This window comes from Chaetodon trifascialis, chromosome 15, assembly GCF_039877785.1.
Source record: "Chaetodon trifascialis isolate fChaTrf1 chromosome 15, fChaTrf1.hap1, whole genome shotgun sequence".
In the NCBI taxonomy this organism is placed as follows: Eukaryota; Metazoa; Chordata; class Actinopteri; order Chaetodontiformes; family Chaetodontidae; genus Chaetodon; species Chaetodon trifascialis.
In genome coordinates, this window is record NC_092070.1 from 14,297,942 (window position 1) to 14,325,934 (window position 27,993).

The 27,993-nt window shown below is 43.8% G+C and overlaps 1 protein-coding gene across 2 annotated transcripts; it reads left to right on the top strand.

Annotated features, from left to right (window-relative positions):
- Nucleotides 1–774: 774 nt before the first annotated feature.
- grid2ipa (glutamate receptor, ionotropic, delta 2 (Grid2) interacting protein, a) lies at nucleotides 775–27,985 on the top strand. Of its 2 annotated transcripts, XM_070981774.1 has the most exons (23): nucleotides 775–1,124; nucleotides 2,667–2,920; nucleotides 3,024–3,356; nucleotides 3,445–3,599; nucleotides 12,817–13,092; nucleotides 14,166–14,251; nucleotides 14,466–14,535; nucleotides 15,035–15,331; nucleotides 16,504–16,655; nucleotides 16,843–17,004; nucleotides 17,527–17,633; nucleotides 17,743–17,890; nucleotides 18,934–19,265; nucleotides 20,452–22,914; nucleotides 23,056–23,143; nucleotides 23,383–23,472; nucleotides 23,637–23,833; nucleotides 23,918–24,073; nucleotides 24,551–24,637; nucleotides 24,761–24,890; nucleotides 25,049–25,167; nucleotides 25,284–25,448; nucleotides 26,209–27,985. In XM_070981774.1, exons 1-23 carry the CDS (start codon nucleotides 1,043–1,045, stop codon nucleotides 26,287–26,289), a joined length of 6,030 nt encoding a protein of 2,009 aa, XP_070837875.1. In that variant the 5' UTR covers nucleotides 775–1,042; the 3' UTR covers nucleotides 26,290–27,985. The 2 variants fall into 2 exon arrangements, with proteins under 2 accessions (XP_070837875.1, XP_070837876.1); XM_070981775.1 differs by lacking the exons at nucleotides 775–1,124; nucleotides 2,667–2,920; nucleotides 3,024–3,356; nucleotides 3,445–3,599 and adding an exon at nucleotides 7,815–8,246.
- Nucleotides 27,986–27,993: the final 8 nt, after the last annotated feature.

Here is a 27,993-nt window from a genome sequence, read left to right on the forward strand (position 1 = left end):
CTTTGTTGATATCCTTTTTTCTAATTGAGAAGATTGTCTTTCAGCGTGCTGTGATTTCGATGTCTGTGATCACTTACATCTACTGTATCTGTACTCTGTCTTCTCATTCATAGTTGTGTTTCCCCAAAGTTCCCTGAACATCTGCCCTTTTCTTGCTTGTGTTGCCGTTTTTTCTTTGTTTTTAGGTGTGTGGCTGTAGACCACCTGCTTTGAAAGCACACACACGCACACATGTGCCAGGTAAAACACAGCATCCACCGCTCCAGCTCCCTCTGTGACACACACAACGAGGCGTGTTCTGCCCGAATCATGCTGTTTACTGTATATTACTGTAATATTGGCAATTCTGTGCTGAATTCCCCACATCTGATTGGATTAGCTGAAACAGTGCTGCATTTGGTGTAACCTTGAGCATATCTGCAGGCTTCGTCTTTCTAACTGATGTTCCAGTACTGAGGTGAACATAGCCGCTATAATCAGAGAAGTGTCCCTGGCTGGTACATTACAGTTTCTGGGTCAGTCCTCAGCCCTCTGAGGGGGCCCCATCCACATGAGCAACCGAGGAAGACAGAGAGAGAGAGAGAGAGAGAGAGAGAGAAAGAGGGAAAGGTATTTATAGAAAAATGGGGCTTCGCAGTACCTTTTCTCGCAAAGAACCATTTCAGGACCAAGTGAGCGTGTCCCAGTTTTCTGAAAGTCGCTCAGCCACAGGGTTTGGACTGAGACTGAGGCTGGACCGCCTCACCCAGGATGGAGAGCCTAGCTCTCAGACGCTCTCCTCTGTCCTCAAGTCTTCCTCTCATCAGCTGCACACCGCTGGTTCTCTGATTGAGAACAGGGGGAAGCGTTGGCCCATATTCTTACAGATGTGACCCTTTAGGTGCACTTGATTTGCTTAGCTGGGTAGGGGCTTTTGGGGAGTAGTGAGCTCAGGTGAGGAGCAGCAAGAGGGTGTCCAAGGGCGCTCTTTGGCTGCATAGACCTCCAGGCCGGGGGTGAAAGGAGGCTGGCTGGAACGTGCCCTGCCGCAAGCCGGGCAAGGATGAGGCGTTTCCTGAGCAGAAAGGGCCGCTTCTCCCTGCGCCAAAGCAAGTCCGGGACCCGGAGTGCCTCCAAAGATTTCTGTAAGTCCATTTCTCTGAATCATGCTTTTTACATGATGTTCATGAAATGCTTCATCTGCTGGAGGTGAGATAAAGAGCAGAGCATTAAGGAGCTGAGGTCGGGTATCTGGAGCGCAGGCTGGAGAGAAAAGGACAACAAGAAGTCTCATCTGCGTGCCGCTTGTGTTCTGCTGGGGAGAAAAGATTATGATCCGCAGCTCCATGGCAGTGATTTCCCAATCTATTATAGATCCTTAATCAGCTTCAGTTTGATGTTTCCTTCAACAGGCTGACACCCAGTTCTGTGCCTTTTTGAGTCTTTGAATTTGGTACATGTTTTATTCACTCAGCCACATCTCACCCTGAATCTGTAGCCCTGTGCTCCAGTAACATCTCATTTTTGCACTGAAACAGATCTGGCATTCCTACTTTTCTTTGCAGAAGTCTTGCACAGACTTATTTTCTCACTTCTCCTGCACTTTTTTGTTACTTTTCTTACTTCTTCCTGTCTCTAATTTAGTCTTTCTCCATCTGTTTGATGTCTCCTCTGTCTCCAACTTTCTATGATTAATAACCAAAGGGAAAACAGCATTTTGGTGCTGCTGGTTTGATGGATGACTGGAATTGTTTGTGTATCTGCAGTTTTATAATGTATCTTACATAAGTGCACTCTGTCATATAGGTTAAGGTGAAGTTTTCCCTTCTAATTTTGCACTTCGGAGTTGTTTTTGTCATACGACGCGATTGAAGTTGTTGGCGGGAGTTTCAGTGCCGTGTTGACTTGAGGCAAACACGTTTTATCAAATTGCTCACACTCAGGTAGTTTTCACTTTTACACAGAAGCCTGATTCTGCTACAGTGAGTGTGAGGATCCTGGTTATACAGATTCAAAAAAGACAAGAGAGCAGGGGAAAAAGAATTAGAAATGATTATTAAATTAGTTTACAAAATCAACAGTTAACAAAGGTGTGGTGGATTCTCAGTTTGCGATCCAGAATATGACTCTAGATTTGGGCTGTATGTTCAGAAATTTGCAGAATACATCATAATGTGGACTGACCAATCCCTAAAATGTCCTACATATATATCTTTGATGTATCCAGATGGCTGTAGATGACAGGAGAAGAAGTCAAGTGAGCCTGTTGGGACACTTTCTGCTGCAGCAGAATGAGGCCAGTGACCAGGGGAAGGCCTGCAGGTCAACATGTGGGCTGGATACCAACAGTCAGAAATAACCACCTCTTTTCCTAATTTTTCCCTTTTTGCTGGTGCTCACCTTACCTTGATGCAGCTTCTGTGTCTGTATATTTGTGGCTTCATTAAGTAGACCAGTGTACCTGCTGCTAGGCTACAGGAAGGCAGCCCCCTCCCTGATGTGCCCTATTTAAACCAATGGACCGTTTGACCTCCATTTTACAACCTGCTTGTCTGTATGAGCAGCGTGCACCAGATTAACAATGTTCCTGCCCTCTAATATGACAAAATACACCATACAAGCAGTAAAAGATTTCACCTCACAATTAAAAACCCTTTGTCTAACAAAGTCTTGTATCCGTTCTGCAGACCTCGGCCTCCCAGCCACCAATCAGAACTGGCCTGAGGCGTTTGGCTTCCGGCTGGGTGGCACTGGGCCTAGTTACATCCTGTCCGTGGTGGAGGGCAGCAGCGCCTACCTCGCTGGCCTGCAGCCCGGGGACCAGGTGGTGGACATCGAGGGCCAGGACGTGACCAACCTCAGCACGCCGGCCCTGATTGCTCTGGCTCAGACCCTCAAGACAGTGCCCCCCAGCATTGGAGTGGTGTCTCGGATCGAGCAGGTCATCAAATAACCTATATTTTACACAAAAACACGTAACATTCAGCTGTGCAGTGGTGCAAACAGCCCTGAGGTGGCAACCATGCTTTTTACCCCTTCCTCAGATTGACATCACTCCGGGGCCAGATGGTCGCTTTGGCTTCACCATCGTTGGAGACAGCCCTCTGATGGTGGAGGACTGCATGCCTAACGGTCCCGCTGGTCGCAGTGGCCTCAAGGCCCGGGACTACGTCATGGAGGTCAACGGGATCCCAGTGAAACACCACGAAACGGCGGCGGCCATGATCAAAGCGGCTCAGGGCCGGCCTCTGCGTCTGGGCGTGCTCAGTATGGCCCGACGGCCCAAGCGGCTGAGCAGCAGCATGAGGGTGCTGTCACAGAGTGGGGACAGCGTAAGGGAGAGCCGCGCCCACAAGGCCATGGAGTTCAACAAGAAAGTGGGTGTGACATAGATGCTTGCTTCAACTGATGTTTATGTGTTTAATGGATGAATATTTCAGGCCCATGCATTTATTTGTCCGTCAGGTAGAGGAAGTGCTCGGGGAGGAGCCAGATGTGAAGGAACAGCTGTTTGAGGTGCTCAAGCAGTACGCTGCTGAGAGGGACGTGGAGAGTCTGGCTGAGGCCCTGCCTGACATCTTGATCACGGAGGAGCACCAACAGCTAATTGACAGCGTCAGGTAGCCAATCCAATGCTCAGATATGTGTTCGATGACAGACACAAGTCTCATAGTCCCTCTCGTAGTGATTAAAGAGGCCTTGTCAGATATAAGGGAATCTCTTCAAACTGTTTTGTTCCCCCTCTCCCTCTGCACTAAAACAGATTTCTCCGGCTTTACATCTGGTTTCAGTATCTGTCACTGCCAGTGATGCAACCAGGACAATTTATTAATGTATTAGCTAGCAGTGCTGCTTCCAGTCTAAACTCTCACATGGTATACAGTATGTGTTTGTCAGGAGCTCCGCTTCAGTGCTTACATGCACGGGGAGAGTTGGGAGAGTTACAGCTTAATGACCAAAACACTAAAAGTCTTTTTAGATTGATCATTTATAAATAAGAAGTGCTAAAACTGTAAATTAGTGGATTTGAGCACCACTTTTAACTGTAAATCATTAATAAAACATGAGCATCTATTAACAGGCTAGCAAAGCATTCCAGCTAATTCAAATTCTTAATCAATGACTAACCTTTTTTTGGAATACAGACAAAGAGCCAAAAACTAATGCATCGTAATCAGTCTTAATCCAGGAAGAGTGGGAAATGATTAGAAAACAAGGCTAACTGTAATGAGGCTCTGGCTGTGTTATACACTTCAAATAGTTTTCTCACAATCGCTGCTTTTGACAATGATTGTGAAAGTGATCTAAAAGTTCAGCTATGGCTCAGCCTTACATGACAGTTGGAGCACAGTAAGGAGAGCAAAAACTCCTTAACTGCTCCATGAAATCAATATTTTTGAAACTCCCCCTCTGAGGGTTTTCTGGTGAAATATGAGGTTTACATCAAGAGCACATCTGAATATGTTTGGCTTGATGTGAAGCAGTGCAGTAAAGCAGCCGCCCCGGGTGCTTGAAAGTCACTTTGTTCATGTTTCAGGTGCAGCATCACAAGGGCATGGTTAGAAATTCACCTCAGAATATTGCATTTCCTTCTCCTCAGCACTGATCAAAAAATCAAAACACAATACCTCTGCACACACTTGCAATTCATTTTGTCAGCCCCCCCCCCCAATCTTTTCCTCTCACTTTGACTTTCTCTCTGTTGGTCTCTTTCTTTCCCATTCCTCCCTGTCAGCTGTGATGCACTTTGATACACACACCAGTTTCAGTGGATGCGCTTTATTCCCTCCTCTGCATACTCTCTCGGCTGCTGCAGCCAGTTTGCTGTTGGTGGTTGAGATATGCACACATACAGTACGAAAACAGAACAACATGCAGATGCTCTGGCTGCATGCACGCAGCACTGTTCCTCACATGCATACGGTCCCCTCTTTGAAGTTCAATGCTGGGAGAAATCATGAATTGCTGCTTCAGGTGAGTACTGAAACTACTTGGCGTTGCACATTTTGTAACAGTTGTAGCATGTAACTGTTCATCAAGTTTGGTGTCAAAGCGTTCTCTGGTGTCTGCCTTACGTGGCCATTTATGATTGGTCATGAATTAAGCTGTGGTGCAGTTAAATCATTCTGTTGTGGCAGTCTTGAAGCAATCAATGAGCGTTCACTTCTTCCAGTGCATCATTTTGAGGGAGCAGTCCCTTCTCCTTTCAGCTACAAAACAAAGCTGTGGTCCAACCAGCTCGGTTTCCTCCGACACAGCTGTCTGTATCCCAGCTTTGATAGCACATTTCCTTCCTCAGAAAGCTGCCTGTAAAAATGCTTTGTAATGTTTGTTTTTGCTCAGGCTCCCATTAATTATGTATTCGTTGGATCCATAGAGGACAGAACTGTTTCCTCACCTTTGGGCTGTGAGAAAAGTACAGTAATTCTCCCAATAAGAGTCTGAATCTCCCTTAAAATAAATCCATTTCATATAGCAGTAGTTACCCATTAATCCACCCTGTTGGGATTAGGTGTACTGTGACCTTGACAGGCTTTAAAGCAAAGTTTTTCCTCTTTGTGTCTGCCTGCTGTGTCATTCTGTTGTCATCATTATCAGCGCCATATGTGCTGTCATTTTGTTTCTTTATGCCAATTAGGCTGCACAAATCTTGCAGGCTATCGTGGGGCTTGCATAATCTGGAAAGGGCTAAAAAAACATATTTATGTTCCAGGTTTTGAATAGCTCTTGATGTTTACAGCAGAATCTGGTGATCATGTTTCTGTGGCAGGAGCCTCGGGGAGTCTTGCTTTCAGGATGTCCATGAGCCATGCCTCAGGGTGGTGTTGGTGGACATGGCTGCTGCTGAAAATGAGATGTCTCAGGGGTCTGGGGAAAAAATGCAGTGTGGAAGCTCTCTGTTGTTAGGGAAATGTGTTGCTGGTGACAGTTTTAAATAGGCTGCTTCTTTAGGTTTTGCCATGTTAGCGGCATGACTGTAGGGATGGCAAAATCAGCCGGCCCACAACTTTGGTCCAGATCAAAATATCTCAACAGCTATTGGCACAGCTGCATGTAATATTTCCTCTTTAAAATGCCTAAAAACTGCTATATACATACGTTATATATTCTGTTGAATTTGTACCTACAGCATCCCAAATGTTTTCAACAGTGCTCAAAACCAGAGAAATCTGATTTTATTCAAGGTTCAACCCTAACCCTAACAGTGTGTTTCATTTGGTCGCCTGTTAGTGGCGACACAGGAAACATCAGATGACATATGAGAGAGTGAGGAAGGACGTCAGTGAACGGGACTCAACATGATCCCATGCTACTTCATAATGCCATCAAACTGTCTTTTTTTTTTTTTTTTTTTACGTTGTTTTAATTAAGAGACCCCTAGCGGCAGAAATTACATGCCCCATGTTTTTTTAAACCTGTAGCATGTTAGCATGTTGCTTAACAAGTGTGAACATGTAGTTCAAAGCGCCGCTGTTCCTAAGTACAGCCTCAAAGAGCTGCTGCCATGGCTTTAGACTCTTAGTTAAGATGCAGACTGAGAGCTAGTCTGACCACTAGTCTGTCCACGGTAATTGTCCATTTTCTCTGTTTCAGTTTACTACCCTGTGGCTCCTGATCACAGTGCTCGGTTATTATTCCCAGCAGGATTACAACCAGTTGACTAAGACATTACGAAAACAGGCAATAACACATCAAATGAGCGGTTGTTAGTGATGTCAGTGTTGTCACTGGAGGTGTGGAGAATCAATGTGTCTGCAGCTGAGGCTGAATCTCTCTCTTCATTCAGCCGCTGTCTCCGCCCCCTATTGCTGTCTCCCAATCTGTCTGTCTCCCTCTGCCTCAATCACTGTCACTTCCCGTGACAGTCCCACACGCATATGAAAACCCTCCACCCGCCTCACGTTGGTCCAATAATTTAGAGGTCGTGTATCAGAGGATGTCAGGTGTGCTTAACAGCCTTATGAAGTTACCTCATCTGCATGCCTTGTAATACTTGACCAGCTGGGCCACACTCTGCTCAGTCTGCCTGTGTCCCCTCTCCGATTTGCCTCGCCCTCCCACAGGATGTGTTCTATTTTTAAGCAGCCTATTTCTTTTAATAAATTCTCTCTTAGGTTTCTGACGCACTTGCCAGTGTCGATTCTTAAACGGCTGTAAAACCCAGGGGTTAGCGAGTGCTTGAGTACTTGAAAGTTATGCAAAAGATCATGTATCTGGAGTGTCATTAGAGTCAGTCTTGGAACGCCTATTAGCTCTTTTGTTCATGCGGTTCTGCAGTGTTATGGTAATTGAATGGAATTATCGTGAAAAGTAGGCCTTTGGCAGTGTATCTGTATATAGACTTAAAAGGTTTTAATTAATTATACACTGATGCATTCTCAATCCAGGATTAAGGACGCACTGCAGTTGCTTTCTTTCATTTTTCCTGAATTATCTGAGTGTTTTTGTTTCTTACAGATGTTTTATGAATCAGTTGTTTTGGACTGGAAATGCTTGCACACATTTGGATAGCTGTCGCCATGCTTGTAGAAATAAGTGTTATGGATGCTGCAAGTGAGCATGTGTTGCTCAGACTTGACTGTCAAGGCTTCTGTATGTTCACTTTTGCACACTGTTGGTTCTTGCACACTCACACAGTCGTTGTGCTGACCTGCCTATGAAATTCCACAGGGGCTCTCCTCACTTCTCCACTTCTCTCCTCTCTCCCTCCTCACTTACTCCTCTGTTCAACTCATTCTTTCCTTCCTCCTCCACTGAGGGAAGAGAAGATTTGTCACTCTCTTACCTCTTACCGCCGTATGATGGACGACTCTGTGATGAGGATTATCCTTTGACTGTGACCGAGAAGACTCCCCTGTGATGACCTTGATCCTGGCGTCTTTGGGACAAAAGATGGGGACAAAGGAAGAGTGCTGCCCCAAACACGAAGTTGGAGAACAGCTGATGATGCTGCCTGAGGATGTTTTGGAGGTGTGGAGGGATGTGGACCACAGCCACTCTACCAGTTTACTCCCTCCCTCTCTCTCATTCTCTCTCTTTCTTCACCTGGCTGCTTTCCGAGCCTACAGCAAGCGCTCTTGAGATCCAGGACACCTTCCCTTTTCACATCTTCTTCCCGCTTTGTCCGGGAGAGTTTGTTTGTGCAAACTAGATGGGGACTCATCGAGATACAGGAGAGGCATTTGCATTGCTTAACTGAGCTCAGGCACTTCCTCAAAGCCCCAAAGAGCCATGGGAAGGGATAGGAGCCTTTCCAGACACTTTCGGTATGGCACTTTTCCTTTGATCTCAGCAGTGTTCGCTGTGCTTTGTTGTTTGTGCTGACTTGTGTCTGAAGTTGCTGAAGTATTGTTGTGCAACTGCTCTCTGTGTGTTTGTTATCAGGGTTTGTATTGATGATTTTTTTTTACACTTTTTGTCAGCATGTGAAAATCTGAAAGTCTGTGGTGTCCCTAAATTTGACTCCGGCATGGGAAACTTGACGAGCAAACTGCTCGATTTCAGCGAAAGTACTGCTGATAGTTCTTTCTTGTTATATTCTCTTTTCTGGGACTTTTTCATTTGAACCTGCTTCTCAAGCCAGGCTTTGTGTTTGCAAATTCATAACTGGCCCAGCTGTCAAACTGGCTGATCAGAAGTGGGTCTGATAATAATGGTTCTTGCGATGAGTTTCCCAGCTGATTGCAATTGTCATTCATCCCTCTGTGAGCGGTGTCCTTGATCCACCCCTCCTTCAAACCTAATTATAGACTCCTCTCGCCCTCCTTATAATTGAGGGCATCCCAAAGCCTACATCCAACTTCAATGAAGGAAAGCTGTGAAGTTTCTGCTCACATGTTTTGGCCATATTCTAAGATTTGACAAGGGAAATATTCTTTGACTGAGATTGTGACATGACAGAGAGGTGTTTGTAACGATAGAGTTATTAGAAATCAATAGTTGATAGAAGGAACTAGAGCCAGGCCCTGAGACTGTCATAAATACTCAATAAATGGCCCTATTCTGCTTAGTTTTCCCTATCCGCCATTTGTCTGAGCAACCATGGTGATGTATGAGTGTTGTTTGGGAAAGTTCTGTGGCCTACATAGCCTGCTTCATTCCCAATAGTTACATGACCCTGGCCTAGAAAGAGCTCTACTTCTCCACTTACTCTCTTTTCTTGTCTCTCGCTCTGTGGTATTTTACTGTGTGAGTCTTGTATCTATCTCTGGAAGTGTTTCTGCCATTCTTCATATCAATCCATGGCTTCTGACAGCTTGCCTGCTTGTCAGTCTTTCACCATCATCTGACTCTTTCTTTCTCTGTCATTCAGTCTGCCTTTCTCTGGGTGAAGCTTGCTGAATGTGGATTTTTTACTATTTAATGTTGTCATGCTATGTCTCTCAATAGAATCCTCGCAGTTCTCCTTTTCTATACAAAGCGGATCTTCACTTCAAAGCATGCTGGTGTAGCAGACAAGCATATTGCAGCCTTTGGTGGAAGTTTTGACTTTTTGTTGCTTTAATAAACTCAGCACTTAATCACTGTCACCTACTTAGACTGCTTCCTTGGCTTTTATTTAAATGGATATATCCATAGAAAGCAAATGAAATAGTATCTATGGAAGAGATGATTCTAACCAGTGTTGTACTGATACAGTTTCTACACACAGATACACATTTGCCTTTTCTGGACAGACTCACACCAAAACCTTAACTGATTGAACCAAAGTGACACATTTTCTAACCATATCTGTACCTTAAGCAAAGCCAGGACTCCTAACTTCGTCTATAGTTTGAAGAGACAATGAATCAACATAAGCCTTCGTTTTTTTCACCCTGCCATCAACCCCTTGTGTTGTTTCACAAAACAACATTGTAAAATCAATGGCACATCCACTGTGTATGTCCACAAAAATGTTAAAATGTTAGTGTACTGATAAGATTGAGATAATCAAAGCAACAGAGATACATGATTGTATATCATGATCATAGCTACAATTATTTATATTTTATAATAAAGTCAAAGTTTAACATAAAAGTGAAATAAAAGTGGGCCCAGGATTGATCCCTGTGCAACACCACATAATGAATTCATTGTTTTTGACACATGTAGATAGTTGATGAAACTATCACTTTTCCAGTCTTTCTAAGAGAATAGTGTGATTGACAGCTTTGAATGCAGTGATGAGATCAAGAAACACAGGGATGAACATATCTTTTCTGAGTCTAATCAGGGCTGTTCTTCCTGTCACAAGTGGGTTTCAAGTTAGGGCTGCAGTCACTGGATCAGAAGCATCCAGACTGTGCCTCTTTTAAAAGTGGTTTTAAAAGTTTACAACATTTTCAGTGTTGTACCTAATTGCATTGTTTGACTTTTTTGTGACATATCCTTTGTTGCTGTTATAAAGTCATTTACAAAGTAGCTGCTTATGACACTAACCATGTTCCCACAGATGAGTTAACTCGTATGCTAACAGGGTGGCACACACACACAAACTTAAACACACAATGAATCAGCATTTAGCTCCTATTATATGACTGTAGTGTGTGTGTGTGTGTGTGTGTGTGTGTGTGTGTGTGTGTGTGTGTGTGTGTGTGTGTGTGTGTATGACTTCACAGGATGGCAAACCAGGAGAAATGTTGTGGAAGGGACAAACTGTAGTGTTGCTGCAGTGCTATTGACCTAATGCTATTTAGGGACAATGCACTTGCAATATACAGCCATCAATGAGATGCAAGTGTGTCTATAATTGGAGACAAGGATTGCAAAGCGGAAAATCTGGCTTGTGATATTTATAATCTCTGTTTGATCACATGCAGCTCATAACTAGATTTAGAAATCCATGCAAATCAGTCCAATAACCAAAACATGTTCCATAAGAGTCTCATTTGTCACAATTGGTAGCTAACATCACTCAAATGTGTGTTTATACTACAACTACACACAGACTGGCTTTGCCAGTCTGCCAGTCTATGTGTGATCTCAGGTTTTATTGGATCCGAGGGTGTCCAGAACAGCTATCAAGGTGTGTTTGTGTGCGCATGCCTGCAAAAGCCTGTGAACTTTAGTAAAACAGAATTATGTCTAGGCAAGAAATCCGCAGGATCGAAAGATCTGTTAGCTTCCCTCAATTTTGGATTGTAACATATTAGTATGGGGGCAGCTCAGCTTAGGCGTCACACTTATTTCCAAGCCAATGCTTTCAGTACGTTTTTGTGAAACTACTGAATAGAGAATCTAATCTTTGCCTCCTAACAATGTTCCCAAATGTACCTGCAAAAGGACTGTGACAACTTTGAAAAACCACACCGCACCGCTGAGCTTTATCCTCAACAGCAGCGCCTGAGTAAGGAGTTGTGCAGTGTATCTGGATGCACATTGGAACCTGTGCACTCTGAAAAAGCAAAGCGCTCTTTTCTCCTCTGCACAGTGGAAGTACTCAGGAGATTCATGTTGAAGACGTAGAGATACAGAGAGGCTTGTGTTGAGGATGGAGGCAGCATCGTTTTGTAGGCGGGATGGGGAGGAATATGCAAAAGAGAAAAGGAACAAATGAGGTGCGTGTACATGGCTGTGAGATGGAGGGTTGCCTGTGTGTGTGCACAGATAAACCACAGATAAAAGAGAAATAAAAATGGGAGAAGGCGCCCTATATTTAAAGGAGAAACACACCCTAAAACAGTTTTCAAATACAGTTATTGGCATTGATTCTTCCATTTCTGGGTCATTTTTTTTGTTTTGTTATATAATTTCTTCTTCTTCTTGCAGATAATTGGCCAAATACAAATAACATGCAGCAGACAGCACAGCTACAAGAGAGCTTAATGGGAGAAGACATTTCAAGCAGTCTAAAACATCAGTGGTAAATGTCAGGTTTGTTAGTCCTCAGGAAACAGACAGAGAAGGCTGCTTTCTGTACCGTTTAGAACAATGTGCTGATGTTGGATAATCTCACAGGGAGAAATAATGTCATAGAGAAGCAGCTGTATCAGTTTGTGCATCTGAAATACAAGCCGTCTTTGAAGAGTTTGATGCAGCCAACACTACTTGTTCTCTATCCAGCCTTGTTTTATTGATCGGACAGTTTCTTTGCATCTACATGCATGCAGCACACAAAACAGACGGGAGGGAAGTGGGTGCACCACGCCCACAAAACCGCCACTGGAACACCCTAAATATCACAAACCAATATCTAAGAGTATCTGAGGGTGGGTTTTTTCCTTTAAGAAGAAAAGAAGTCATTGGGAGTCGATTATGGGAGGGGAAAATAACACTATAGCAGGAGGAGTGGAGCGCTTCCTCCCAGAGGTGGCTCTGAGCCTCCTCCTGTTCGCGTATATGCTGTGAGCTGTCACTATGCTGAACACTCTTACCTGCAGCTGCTAATGTGACAGGACCACACAAACAAAGCTCGTCTCTCATCTCTTTCATTCTCTCACACCCACCCACACACACACACGCATACACACAAACTAATGTTGGACCAATCCCTTCTACCTGCCTCAGCCCTCCCATGAGATGATATGGACTGAACTATTTTTGAACCAATTAAGTGCATCCTGCAGCTGGAACAATACGTAATCAGAACAAGAATCCCTCTGTTGTTTTGGATGCTTTGGACGATGGATCAGCATAAGAATTATGGATTTTGTGGGGATTTTTGCTGAATTACTGCTTTGGTGCAATTTTCTTGTTTCTTTTTCTGTAAACCCTTTCAGTGTGTGTGATACTGATCTTATGTAGAAATGGTCTTTCCGGCCACAGCACACAGGAGAAGCTGAACTGGACACCTCTGCTTTCCTTGAGTTTTCCTTGTCAATCTGAGGTTGTGTCTGATCCCACAATGTTTGCCAGGATCTTCATTCCCAAGAAGCACCGGGAACGTTTTGACGAGGTGGTCTCCCAGAGCCTGATGAGCCGGCTCAAAGGGCGAAGCTTCAGTGACCCTAGTCGTAACCACCTACGCCGCAGCCGGAGTGAGGATCACCCTGAACGCCTCCTGGTCTCCACCCGCGCCAGTTCAGTGCCACGCACCCACGCAGAGGAAGGCGTGGTCCCCCCAGCCCGTGGCATGCGCAAGACCACCTCACTTATAGCTGGGCACTCCAGCAGCACCACCACCAACTGCAGGTTTGTATTAAGTGTCATGTGCTCATCCTGCCTTTTTACATCCCGAGTGTTTTGGCCTCAGCAGCAGTCGCAGCTTTTATTTCCCATTAGCTGCACAGTGCACGTCATTTTTAGCTTTCAAAGAAAAACCCTTTTCCTAAAATAACACCCCCTCTCTTCTTACGTCGGATCAGATTTATAACCCCTCCGCATGAGAGCTGCTTTGACAGGTCTTCTTGTGGAAGCATGGAATTGATGTGAATTAAGATGAGTAGGAGTTAAGTCAAAAATAGACTCTTCAGTGGGAAAGCCAATGGGAACATAAACCCGTTCACACAGTCATGCCTGTTCATGTGCTATGACGTTGTTTCCTGTCGTCTTTTCATGAATTGATGACATTTTGTTCCGTGGTCAGATAACAAAATCCAAATGGATTAAAAGATATTTAAAAAACAAACATGTGAACAACATGACTGCAACACTATCTCTTGAAACTGCCCCCAAGAAACAGCTAATCTCTTATTCGGCTCCGGTTTCTGGGGATGTGATACGGCTCCCTTGGGATGTACTATCCATATGTAAGTAGGGTTGTTAATGCAGGATGTGAATTTGAAATAGTCTGCTGAATATGGAAATCTGCAGGAGGTCACAGATGCCCTCAATTTCTTTCAGGTTGGACAGAGGAACTTAAGTTACTTAACTTAACTTTATGAATTAAATTGGATTATTTGTCTCATTGTAGAGTTTTTAAACACTTTTTTAAACACTTTTTAAACACTGCGAGCAATGATATATATATATATATATATATATATATATATATATATATGGATATTCTACCACCCTTAATCAAGTACAGTTTGTCTCCAATATGTCATAGTTACTAAGTTTAACAGAGTTTCTATGGCAACCCGTACATTTTTACATTGTAGAAAATTATAAGCGTTATCATAATCATGTATTAACCACACAAGTTCAGCAATAACCTTAGATAGAGCTGTGCATATTTACCAGCTTCTCTTTTGCTTCATACTTCATACTTCTGGTTATTCCTCTGTCCTATCATTAATCAAAGCTCAAATTTGTCTCTTCAGGACAGTCAGAGTGTGTAAGGGCAACATGAGTTTTGGCTTCACTCTGAGAGGACATGCTCCAGTGTGGATTGACTCTGTCATCCCCGGTAAGTGAAAGTTTGTGTGAGCTTGTGCAGCTTTGTGTGTGTTAAGGATCAAACATTTTGTCATATTAGTTAGTTATTACGCTGTATTAACACTGTTATTACATTTAACAGTGCAATGATTCTTTATAACGTCTTTACACTGTTTCCAAACTCTACCGATGTGCCATTCTTTTAATGAGGAAATGATCAAATCAGACTCCTTCTCCTTCTGCAGGAAGCCCAGCAGACAAGGCAGGTCTAAAGCCAGGAGACCGCATCCTGTTTCTCAATGGACTGGACATGAGGTTGAGCTCTCACCTGTGTTAACATCACAATTTTGTTGCTAATTTGTCTTCAAACTGCATAAAATTGTAAAAAAAAAAATTCTATATCTGACTCTATAGAAAAGGACTCCGTTGATAAGTAAACATAAATAGAGTCATTCAGTTCCCCTGCTGAAGATGTTTTGGAGCTTGTAGAGCTGGCACAGTTGTTGAAGGGAGTGGGGATCTCATTTGAGATGGAACTGATAGAATAACAACAGTTAATAGACAAATAATAATGAAGGAGCTCCCCAGAGAATGTAAAAATGTGTTTATGCTCCAGTATATTTAATATCCTCTGTGGAAGTTGTGTATTGACACATCAGTAACGTGGAATGACTAATTTCTACACTGTAGGAATTGAAATTGTGGCATCGAGCTTCTCTCCAAAACATAACTGGAACATGCAGTTAAAGGTTTATCACTGTGTGTGTGTGTTTGTGTACATGTGTCTCCATGTGTACCATGTGTCTGCCTGTAGGACTTCCTCCCATGAGAAGGTGGTGTCCATGCTCCAGGGCAGTGGTGCCATGCCCACTCTGGTAGTGGAGGATGGTCCGCCTACTTTCACCCTGGCAGAGCAGGACCTTGTGGGCGGCGGCGTTCCCACAGAACGCGCCCGCTCCCCTGTGCTCAGCTCCCTGCAGTGGGTGGCAGAGATTCTGCCCCCGAGCATCCGGGTTCATGGCCGCACCTTCGGACAGCAGCTGGAGCACCTGCTGACCATCCAGGAGAGGTACACCATCTGCAAAGCTCTGGAGAACTTCTTCCAGCACAGGTGAGCACAGGGCTGGGAAAAGATTGGGAGAGGAGTCAGAGGGTAGATGTGAAGTGATGTAAATAAGACAACACTGAGAGGAATAACTGAACGTGTTTCTATTTTGTACTGCTGGGGCCGTTATGGCAAGACACTACAGGTGAGGAGACAGATTAAAAAAATAATAAGTAATAGATTATAATAAGTGATAATTTTTCACCTCGTCAGTTTTCTGAAATTTTAAGTTTGAATATGCAAATAATGCATTATTATATATGCACTAATTTGCAGACATTTCCAGAACAGAAATCTGAATGCTGGATAAAGTCAGGTTCAAAGTTCTCATTTCACTTTCCTAACATTTGTGAATCAAAGGTTTTTCCAAAGGGAATTTTGGATATCTCTTTTCATCACTTCATACATCAGAAAGTACTGTCAAAAGACATTCAAAAAATAAAATTTTGGCATGTTTTTAGGAATAAAATGTTATATAAATCAGGCTATGAATTATATATGAACAAACCCCTCTGTAAAAACCCTCAGAATATGCTGTAGATGAATAAAACTGGGACGTTTGGTGTGTGTAAGTGCTACTGAAGTGCAAGTTTCTGGCTCAGAACATGAGAAAAAAATTCATTTTGAGAAAACAGCCTTCCAGTATATGTGTTGTAAAATTCCATACATTTTGACAACAATGAGACACTACAGGTGAATAGAGTAAAAATAGATATCACCATGAAACATCTCCTTCCATTAAGACAATTCTTTTATTTTTATGTCTAGATATGGAAACAGGGCAATAATTAATTAACTGTGTGCTCATTTTCATACATTTCCACCACATAAATCTTTTTGAATGTTTCTTTTTGCTAATCCGAAAGAAGACATGTTATGTATGCAAAATAGCCCAAAATCTCAAAATTCACCAATGCTTGAAAAAGCCTTTTGTCTGCCGTGTCTGGCCCTTTGTGCATTTACACTAAACCACTGACTGACACGTAAAGTTACAGTGAAAATTTACATCGTATCCTCCTCATGACGAGTAAACTTGCCTCCATGTGTAAAATCGGAGGAGTGTCCTGTTATTCTGTGTCCAGTTTCCTGCATTACATGGGTGACCACACCCGTGTGCTGTGATTGGACAGCCAGGTGATCTCTGTCACCTTGCCTGGCCTGTGTTTCCATGGCAACAGGAACGTTGACACTCTGATCGTGGATGTGTTCCCGGTGCTGGATACGCCGGCCAAACAGGTGATCTGGCAGTTTGTATACCAGCTGTTGACGTATGAGGAGCAGGAACACTGCCAGAGCAAGATCTCGCGCTTTCTTGGATACAAAGCGCCAGGTGTGTGCACGCATTTGTCCTTTTTCATTCTTTTGAGGTGTGTGAGTATGAATGAGAATGGGTTTGTGTGTGAGATGGACGCTGTCATTGGGGAATAAACTCACTGGTTCAGATCAACCCAGGTGCTGCAGCCCTTCATCCACCTTTGCCTCTTCCTCTGCATTGCCAATATGTGTGTGTGTTCCAGTTCCACCACCACCACCACCTCCTCCCCCTCCTCCGGAGCCCGAGGTTGCCCCCGAGCCCCATCGACGTAGCAGCTCCATGAGGGTGACAGGGACCACGTACAGGAGCAGTGTGAGGGGACGTAGCTCTGATGACCTGGTCATTGGCACACACTTGGGCATGGGTACAGAACTTCATTACCTTCACCATCGTCCGTAGCAGCAGTAACACTATGATCACCATGATTCTTATCGCCATCATCACTGTTGCTATTTTCAGCGTTCTCATTATCCTCATTGTCATTAGAAACACAGACCTTCCATTTTTTTTGTATCACTGTTTGCTTCAGTTTGCGACTGACAGCTTCTTTTACACGACCAGTGTGGTTCATACTAGTTCAGTTCATACTATACATTTTCTACAAGCTTTCATATACTCAAAAATAGTTTAACATATTCCCACATACCCAAAATCATTTACTTAGTTTCTCCATTACTGGCCCAAAGACAATCTGATCGCTGCTAACTGGAGCTGATTGTTGGCCCAAATCAGCACAAGCCCACATCCTGAAAAATAGGCCAGAACTGGCTCCTTTTTAGTCCGCTGGTGTGAGAACAGAGCCAGATGTGCTCAGCTACAGTCTGCTAACTCGGCTACCTGGGTTCTGGGTTGTATTTCAGTCATGCTAACGGGTGTATTGTCATAGGGCTCCGTGCAGAGCCAATGCTGGAGACGGGGATGAGGTTGGCTCCGGGAGAGAGGCAGTCAGGAGATGGTACTTCCCTTCCCGAGACTCCCAACAACCTCACCAATGTACGTACCAAGGCCCGTCCTCACGGGAAAAGATGTATCAGCGTAGGACTCATCCTCATTAGGGCAAGAGGTCTTACTCTGGTTTCTTTGTACATTTCCACAATACAAGCTGTCAGCAGTGTACGCTGAACTGGAGAACATGTATTCAGCCAAGAGGTCCAAGTCTCTGAAGAGTCGTCCTCCTCCTGCCCCTGAGAGTTTGTTGGATCTGGATCCTCCCTCGCGCACGGCCTCCCCGACAATGCATGCAAACACAGGTAGCTGCCTGTATCATTGTTACACTAAGCTCATAGCAGCTGGAATTCCATTCAACTGATATACCGTATAAAATGACGACCTGACTGATCTACTGTGTGAGTGTGTGTGTGTGTGTGTAAGAGAGGGTGGATAACAAAGTGTTTAAAAAGTACTGCAGTGCAACAGTGATAAATCCCAAGGTAGCCAACCCATTTCTGACTCAAGTGAATATCCTTGAATTTTACACTGACACAGTTTTTGTGATTTCATGCTGTAATAAATACACAGCATAGCGGAGTCTCAAAGCAACCCACTGCTCTCGATCTGTTGCAGTGTGGCTGCTATGATTAGTTTTGTTATATTAGGGCCTGAGGAGGAAGGGTCAGAGCTTGTCTCCCTACAAGACCTACAGATAGGGATGCAGAGAGTACTCATGAGAGTAAGGCAGGGACATGCTCACATCCAGTCTACATCAGACAGGGCCAGGTTGCGGTGAAATAGAAGATAGTCTAATATAGTCCAGAAATACCGAACCTCATAAGGAGGATATGGTGATGGTGGAAGTGGAACTAGAAAACACACAATTAAAGACCCCGAACAATCAAAAATGTGTTTTCTGCAAGGGTTCCTCTGGGAGACATGTTCAGATTACCTTTTGTGCAGAGGCAAATTCTCCAAATGCAGAACCTTTTACATTTTTCCATCATAGAGGGAAAGACAATTATTACTTAAGCACAACTACAATTTTGTTACACGTATGAGTACTTCGTGAACTTCAGAGTTTCTAAAGGCAAAGTGTGTAAATATGTTTGATTTGAGAAAAAAATAAAACAAAAAACAAAACAATATTGACTTGTTCATTAAAGGCAAAGTATTTTTTGCTTCTTTCTAAGACCTGACGACACTTCACTGAATTTATTAACTTGTCAGATACTGCCATTGATCACCTTTTATGATCTATTTAAAAAAAGAAATGTTTTTGTCGGGCACTGGACCTAAATGATGCTCCAGAAATGTGGCCATCATTATGTAACTGTACACTGTACGTCTCTTCCTTTCTCAGGCAGCCGTAAAGGCCCCCCACCCCCTACATCCTGGCCGGAGCCTCTCCCCAGCCCCCCTGCAACCCAGTTCTATCCATCAGGGCTGACAAGCCAGACCAGTGGAGAGTCTAACCCCTACATCAGCCTGGACAGCCCCCCTCCATCACCTCCAGAGCCCCCTGACTACCCATCCAGTCCCCCCACCCACCGCAGCACCAAGCGGCGTTACACCTTCTCCAAACCGCCACGCTCAGAAGACACCGATCGCTTTCTGGATGCACTGAGTGAGCAGCTGGGACAGCGGGTGGCCATTGTTGATGACTTCCTGACCCCTGAGAATGACTATGAGGAGGTAGAGTCACAGGACTGCATGTCTTATGTGAAACAATAATGCATAACAGCTGATCATTTGACTACTACTGATATGTATCCAGTTATCATGTGCAGATGTTATCAGCTCTCACGTGTTTTGAGTGTAACAATCTGAATCATTAACTTTTTATGTGCTCATGCTGCACCTTACAGATTGTTTTTTTATTATTCAGAAAAAAGGAACATAAGACATCAGAGACACAAACCTTCACATGATCTACTCTTCTCTCTATCAGGGTTTATGTGGTAGCTGAACTAACACTGAAAATGAAGAAAACATTCATTCATTACCCAGAAAGTTATATGTACACACAAAGTTGTTTGTTTTCCACATAGAGCCAATTCTCACTCACACAGCAAATCCACAAGCCAATACTCATAGTGTTTCTTGTTTAAATACCCATGAATCCATAGTTTCTGGTGCTAGCGGGTTAATTCCCCATGGTACAGCACACTGATTCCCTGTGATACTCTCATGTAAGACCTGCGGCCAAATGTAAAATAGGATAGATCCTTGAACACACATACACATACTCTCCTGCCTAAAAAAAAATCACAGCCTCACATAAGAAATACAGATAGATTTCTTTCCCTTTCTGTTGTCAACCAGTTTGACCACAAATGATGATTTTAAAACACAGTCTGTGCTCCAAATGTAAATAAAAGAGTGTTTAAAACATGGCATTAAAGCCTGCAGTCAGTCTTGAATTTATTTACAGGTCGAACACACCGACTGACGCAAAAACTAAGTTTTATACATGATTTGCCACAGAACACCTTGTTCACTGCTTGTGATATGAGGAATCTTAGAATCTCATAGAATAAGCCGTTTTGTGGACAGAAGTACACAAGCTGCCATCAAAGCTCTCATCAAACTTCCACCATAAGTGTTTGTAAGGATTTCATGTTTTAACCACGTTTGTACTGGCTTTTGCAAAGAAATACATTCAGGAGATGCTGTGCACTCTGTCCAGTTGTTATAATCATCTGTGTGTATTTTAAGGTTTAGTATTTGGGCTAGAATAAATTCCCTCCTGTTTAAACCATTAAAAAGAATCAACACATTTTTCATCAACTCATCTAGATTGACAAGCGTAACAAAAGATTTTTAGAAGTTCTATTTTGACATTGAAGGCCTAATGAGGTGTAATTGGTGTTAATGCCAGGATATTGTGCAGATGGGCTTCCCAGATGAGGAGGACGAGGATAATGAAGAGGAACTAGGTGTGGACGAAGATGAAAATGGAGGATTTGTGGCCCCAGAGCTCAGCAGCCCAAGTGATATTCAAAGTAGTAGTGGAGAAGAGAATGCCTCCTCCCTCACCTACTCTTCCTCCTCTGACCATATCCCTCCGCCCCCAATGACTCCTCCGCCACCCCCACCGGTTCAGTTCAATGACCCGCCTCCTCCTCCTCCTCCTCCTCCTCCAGCACCTGCACAGACTCAGTCTCAGCACCAACAACAGCAACAGCAGCAACAGATCAGTTACACCCCTGAACACTCCCCAAGAGCATATGTGCCCATCCGCCGGAAATCTGGCCCCCCTCCTCCACCTCCACCCCGTAGTAATCCACCACCGAAACGCCACTCCTTACACAAAGTGCTGCCCACAAGAGAGGAAATACAGGTCCATGCTACCATACAAGAGCTAAAAGCCTACCAAGAACAGCAAGTCTACCAAGAACAACAAGCCTACCAGGAAAGACAAGTCTATGAGGAGCAACAAGCATATAAGGAGAGGCAGGCATTTGAGGAGCAAAAAGCCTACGAAGAACAGCAACTGTTCCAAGAGCAGCAACTGTTCCAGGAACAACAGGCCTATCAGGAGAAACTTTTCAAAGAAAGACAGGCTTATGAAGAGCAGAAGGCATATGAGGAGCAAAAAGCTTTTGAAGAGCAACAGCTGTACCAGGAGCAACAAGCCTACCAAGAAAGACAAGCATATGAACAGCGACAAGCCTACCAAGAACAAAAAGCGTATGAACAGCGTCAAGCGTACAAGGAGCAGAAAGCATTTGAGGAGCTTCAAGCCTACCAGGAGCAAAAAGCTTATGAAGAGCGTAAAGCTTATGAGGAGCAAAAAGCTTATGAGGAGCGTCAAGCCTACGAGGAGCAACAAGCATACCAAGAGCAACAGATGCAACAGATCTACCAGAGCCACCACTCGATGCCTAACCAGCCAACTCAGCAGAAAGCCCACTCACCACTGCCTCTCCAACAACTCCACCAGTCCTTACCCCCACTCCCCTCTCCAGACTCCACCCATCACCACGCTAACCATCCTCTGTACATGATGCGCCAAGCACAGCAGCAGCAGCCGGCACACCAGAGTCATCACCACAGACGTCAGTCCCGTTCAGCCCCATCTCCACACCAGCCGGCACCCCAACCAACAGCCCACCACAGCCAACAAGGTCAGTACTCTGAGGGCATCTACCAAAGCCACCAGGGCATGAGACACCAGCCTCACCATTCCTCTGCGGAGATGCTCCACCAGATACACCCAGCCCCAGCCCACCACTCCTCTGCAGAGATGCTCCATCAGTTGCAACAATCCCAGGCCCACCACTCATCTGCAGAGGTGCTCCAACAGATACAACAAGCCCATGCCCACTACTCATCATCAGAAATGCTCCACCAAGTGCACAAAACCAAGGCCCATCATTCTTCAACAGAGGTTCTGCAACAAGCTCACCAGATGCAGCAAATGCAGCCCCACCACTCCTCAACTGAACTTCTCCATCAAGCTCACCAAATGCATCGGGGACAAGCGCACCATTCATCCACTGAGCTGCTCCATCAAACGCACAAACCCCAGGCCCACCACTCCTCCACGGAGCTGCTCCATCAGGCCCATCAGATGCACCAAACTAAGCCACATCATTCCTCTACAGAGCTTCTGCATCAAGCCCAGCAAGAGCCTGCCTCCCTCCCAGTTCAGCTAAACCGGGACGGCCACTCCCACCAGAGCCGGAGAAGTCTTAAAAGTCATCATCCAAACCAAGTGTCACCGCAAGGCAGACACCAAGAGCAGCAGACCCACCAAACCCATCATCCCCAGCCCACCAAACCCTCTCCCCAAAGACCCCACTCTATACAGCAGACCCACCACCACTCCAGCACGCCTCAGATCCACCACATCCACCATATGACCCCACAGCCACCTCCGCAGGACTATCAACATCAGATTCATGTCATCCACCCTCCCCAGCAGCCCCACAGGCCTCAGCCCCTTCTCTCCACCTTTCAGCCCCTCCAGCCACACCAGCCCACCCTCTCCACTTTCCAGCCTCTGCCCCAGCACCACCAATCCCAGCACCAAGTGCAGGCTTCCACCCAAGCCACCCGTCCGCAGTCCCAGCCCTCACATCACTTGCTTCAGTCGCCACACCAGCCCCAAACTCAGCCCCACCATAAGCAACCCCATGGCCAGCCCCAGTCCCTCCCCCACTCTCTATCTGACCCCTCAGAGCACCTGGAGCCCCCACCGCCTCCACCCCTGCCCCCACCCTGCTCCCCTCCACCTTTGCCCAGGCCTTCACTCACCAGGATGGACTCCAACCACATGAGTGTGAAGAGGTTACGCTGGGAGCAAGTGGAAAACTCAGAGGGGACTATCTGGGGACAGGTGAGCTTTGTTGGGTTCAGACATGGGAACCTTAGCCCTCTTAAAGTGTAACACAATTTAGATTAGACTTCCAAATTGAAAGTAACCTCACAGCCATGAAATTGTAATTCATTTGGCACCATTTTTGCATGTCTTTGGTAGTTGGGAGCAAATTCTGATTATGAAAAACTACATGACATGGTGAAGTATCTGGATCTGGAGCTGCACTTTGGGACACAGAAGAGCTCCAGTGAGTATGAGTAGCTGCATGCATATCTGCAGTGCTTTAAATGGAAACATAGCTCGAGATCATAATATGGGAGAAATTGTGGATTCATGAGTGAGCCTCATTCATGTGCGAAGTATGTGGCAAATGTTTTAATCAGAGTTTAAAATTACTTTTCCTAGCATTTTTTTTTTTTTGCCCAATTCAGTTCTATGCACCTCCATAACATACAGGCTTTTTACTAACACTGGTCCCATATTCAGTGCCTGCTCCAGAGCCATCCCTCCAGCCAGAAACTTTCAAGAAGAAGGACGTGATTGAAATTCTGTCCCATAAGAAAGCCTACAATGCCTGTGAGTATAAATGAGTGAATAAAAAAAAAAACTATGATGCATTCCATATGTGTCTTTATGTCCTCTGCTATTTTAAAAATATTTTTATTCTTCCTCCTTTTTCTCATTTATGGTTCAGAATTAGGAATTAATAATCCCTGCTCATCTTCCTTTTCAACCTCTAGCCATCCTGATAGCCCACCTGAAGCTGTCTCCTGGGGAACTACGTCAGGTGCTGATGAATATGGCCACTGATCGGCTGGAGCCAGCCCACATCAAACAGCTGCTGCTGTATGCCCCCGATGCAGAGGAAGTCAAAAAGTATGAAGAGTACAGACAGGACCCCAGCAAACTCAGCGAGCCAGACCAGTTTGTGTTGCAGGTATCGTCAGCTGGTTTGTTTATACAAGTGGTTGCCATTGGTGGTCTGCCATTGCCCATGTGCTGTATTTGTGTTCTCTATCAGATGCTGTCAGTACCAGAGTACAAGACCCGCCTGCAGAGCCTCCTCTTCAAGTGCTCTCTGCAGGAGAAGACGGAGGAGTTGAGAGCATCTTACGACTGCTTGTACAAGGCTTCGTTGGAGCTGAAAACAAGCAAGAAGCTGGCTAAGATACTAGAGGTAGCCTATTGTTCAGCAAAGTACACTGAAAAAAAAGGAAAAATAGCATGTTGTTGTTTATGGTTTGGTTCTGATAAGACACAGTACAAAAAAACAACATCCCATTGTTATCAGATCTAAAGAACCATAAAGTATGTTCATAACAGTATGCTCAGTTTTTTTCTTGAACTCAAATGAGACATACAGTATACTTTCATTTTACTTTGCGGTGAAACAAGACATCAAGAACAACATTATTTGCTAATCCTTTCTGACATATACTCAATTGAAAACACAAAGACAATAAATCACAATGACAATTTACTTAATGTTTTACCTCAGAAATTATTATGGACTCTGGAACACTAACGTCTCAGCTCTTTTGAATCAGAGTTGTACATATGAGAGATGAAAGAATGTGTTGAAAATGTAATAAAAATATGTGGATAAATTACATGTTTGACATAGTTGTGCTTGCTGCATTCTGTCTCCCCTTAGTTTGTGTTGGCGATGGGGAACTACTTGAATAACAGCCAGCCTAAAACCAACAAGACCACAGGCTTTAAGATCAACTTCCTTACAGAGGTACATCATACATACAGTAATAGATAAGTTAAACATGTGACCAAATGTTTTTCAAAGCAGTCCTTGTTTCTCTCTCATGGTGTTATACTTGTACAGTCAGTAACTTTGCTGCGTCCTCTGCAGTTGAGCACAACTAAAACAGTGGATGGGAAGTCGACATTTCTACATATTCTGGTCAAATCGTTATGTCAACACTTTCCTGATGTGTTGGATTTCTCCAAAGATTTAACCATGGTTCCTCTCGCAGCCAAAGGTACGTACATGCATTTCTCTTTGACCTCTGTTCCATGGCTTGAGAGCATTTTAACATATGGAGAGCACATATTCAGGATTTATGTCACTGATTTTAAGTTTCCTTCCTTCCTTCTTCCTCCATCCATTTTCCTGCTTCGTACACACGCCTGTCTATAGTAAACCAGAGGACGATCACATCAGATCTGAATGATCTTCATACAACAATCCAGGACATTCGCTCAGCCTGTCAGAAGATGCCTGCCACCGCTGAGGACCGTTTCGCTGTGGTCATGAGTGTATCCTTCACAAGAGAAGCGTGGACCACTGACATATGTGGGCTAATGAAAAGAAAAGACGAATGTAGTGGAAGAGATGATGAAACGTTTGTGTCCCTTGACTCCAGTGTGTGCAGAACTTCCTGGAAAACAGTCATCCAGCAGTGCAGTCTCTGGAGTCCCTGCAACAGAGAGCTATGGAAGAATTCAGCAAAACTGCTTCTTACTTTGGCGAAGACGGCAAAGCCACCAACACAGAGGCCTTCTTTGGTATCTTTTCTGAGTTCATTGGCAAATTTGAGGTGAGTAAGAGAGATTCAGGCATTCAAATAATTCCAATTCCTGCAGTCTAAACTACATGCTTGTTATCCTCTGTAGCTCCCTCTCGGCCGTCCCCTAAACTATTGAACATAATAGTTTGAAAAAGCCTTCATTTTTCTTCAAACAGCTTGTGAATTCACAACTTTAATGGCTGCAGATAAACCCTTGCGCTGTGTCTGATCATTGCCTCATTACTTCCTAGATTTTCTACTCTTCCAGTGTTTTGTTTTTTAGAAAGTGTGTTTGGTAATGAGCACAGCCTGCATTTCATCAAAGATGTAGAGAGAGCTAATAATGAGCTCCAAGCAGCAGCAGGACCAGCGTGTTGACATTGAGTATCCAGCGCTGTGCTGCAGCCTGGCAGCCCCTCAGGCCTGAATATTTTCCTCAGGTAGCCAGTCATTAAAATAAAACATTTTTTATAAATTCAGCAGCTCAATATGAGGACAACACTCAGATTTATGCAATTAACATTCAGTTTTAATGAGCACAAACTGTTTTCTATGCAGCCTTAATGGAGGGAGATTCAAAGAGCACCAATATTCACCTTGAAATCAGTTTTACTGTAATTATTGTGCATATGTGTGAATGAATTTTAATGGTTGGAATTCTTGAGGATCATATTAATTCACAAAATTAAGGGCTCAAATCCTTATTATCCAGCACAGATTAAATATTAAAAAGCCAAAGCAGTAAGAACATGTATGTTAGCTGACAAACCCTGTTGTTTCTTTACCACAGAGAGCTCTCAGTGAGCAGCAAGCTGCAGAAAGCCTGAAGAGCCCCAGAAGTCCACGAATGGCCTCCCCACTGGCCTGGTAACACACACACATGCACGCACACACACACTCATATGGAGATGACTACACAGATACACACACATCCACAGACAAACTGAATGCATGTACTGCATATAAATGCACAAACACACACATACACACACAGCAATCGATGCACAATTTTGAGCAAAAAAACAAGATTTTATGTATTAATGGGTTTTTGGTGAAATTAAGGGAGAAACTTTTGCATCAAAGATGGACAACGTAGCTTTATGGCAGTGGTATCGTATCTACTGTTTGTCTTTTCAGAACAACACAGAGTTAAATATCTAAGACAACTACTTAGAAAATGTCCTTTTCTGGCCGTCAAGGTTTCTCTACTCTTTGAAAGATAGTTCCTCAGTAACATCCAGTAGTGTAAGTTTTCTTTCCCTGAGCCTGAGTTCAGGTCACCTCTGTAAGCGTGTTATTACAGCTCTACAGTCAAATCTCTGGTATATATCCATGAATAGGACATAGATTTACAAAAAATACACTTTATCCTGAAATAGATATTTAATGAAAATACATTCACTTTGGTTGTTTTGAAGAAACCACTAAAGCCATTCTCCTTTTAGTTTACATGTTCTGTATTTTTGTACGCCGCCCACCACACTGAATGTAACATAAGTTCTTTACTGAGTAAACGCTCGTTGAAATCAGCTGTCCTGATGATGGGTTGTTCCATTTACTCTGTTGTCTCTGCCTCACTGTCAGCAGTTTTCAGTTCTAGCCATATAAATGCTTTTTTTTCCTAAATGGTATTGTTCTTGTATGATGCTTAACTTCTAATGCTACTAACTTGTACATATGAGACCATGTCAGTGGTAACACTTGCTACTTGTTTTTGTAAGACACAATTTTAACTGTTTCGAGGCTCATTTTTAAAATCATCAATCACAGGAAGTAGAGGTGGGATTATGTGGAGTCAACAGCGGGCAGTGTGCAATATGTGGGTGTTAAGCTGTGTTCCACTGTTAGATATTAACCTCTTTAAACTGTAATGGAGATCTATTGTGTTTGTACTGTACAGAATGAGAGTGGATGTAAACAAGACAGGTACAGTTGCTACAATATACTGTATGAAGCACTTTGTTACAATCATGTTACCCAAATATTTCTTTTACTGATTCTGTCATATGGACTGACTGTAAAGTTCTACCACGGCAGCAATGTCGTTAAGTTAAGCGTAGCAGCATTTTACATCATTTTCAAGCAGTTAATAATGCAGCATACCAGCTTCTCAGACGTGCCAGTGCTCTGTAAAACATAACGTTAGTCTCCAAGTGATGTTTCTAAATAGTAAGGCAAATTATTATGATAAGAATAACGTGTGCAGCTAGTAAATGCTCTGTTTTCTAAAGGTTTAAGTTGCTTTTTTCTGTTTAAATTAGAGAATGTAAACCTTTAAAGCGCCGCTGTCCATTTAAGGCCCATGAAGTGTTAAGTCTGTATTTTGTATTGTATCTATATAATGCTGACAACTATAAAGAATGCTATGAAACCTACTTTTGCCTGGATGTCTGTGTGTTTGTAGTGGGTGTTGATCTACTCGTGGACATGCGCCGTCTCATGGAGAAATAATGCTGCATTCACTGGTTTATTATTGACAGTATAAAGGGAATCGCACCAGAGATCTGTCACACACTTGTCCCTGCATTTCCTGTAACTCTTACGCTGTAAATAAAAATCACTCCTTTACAACTGC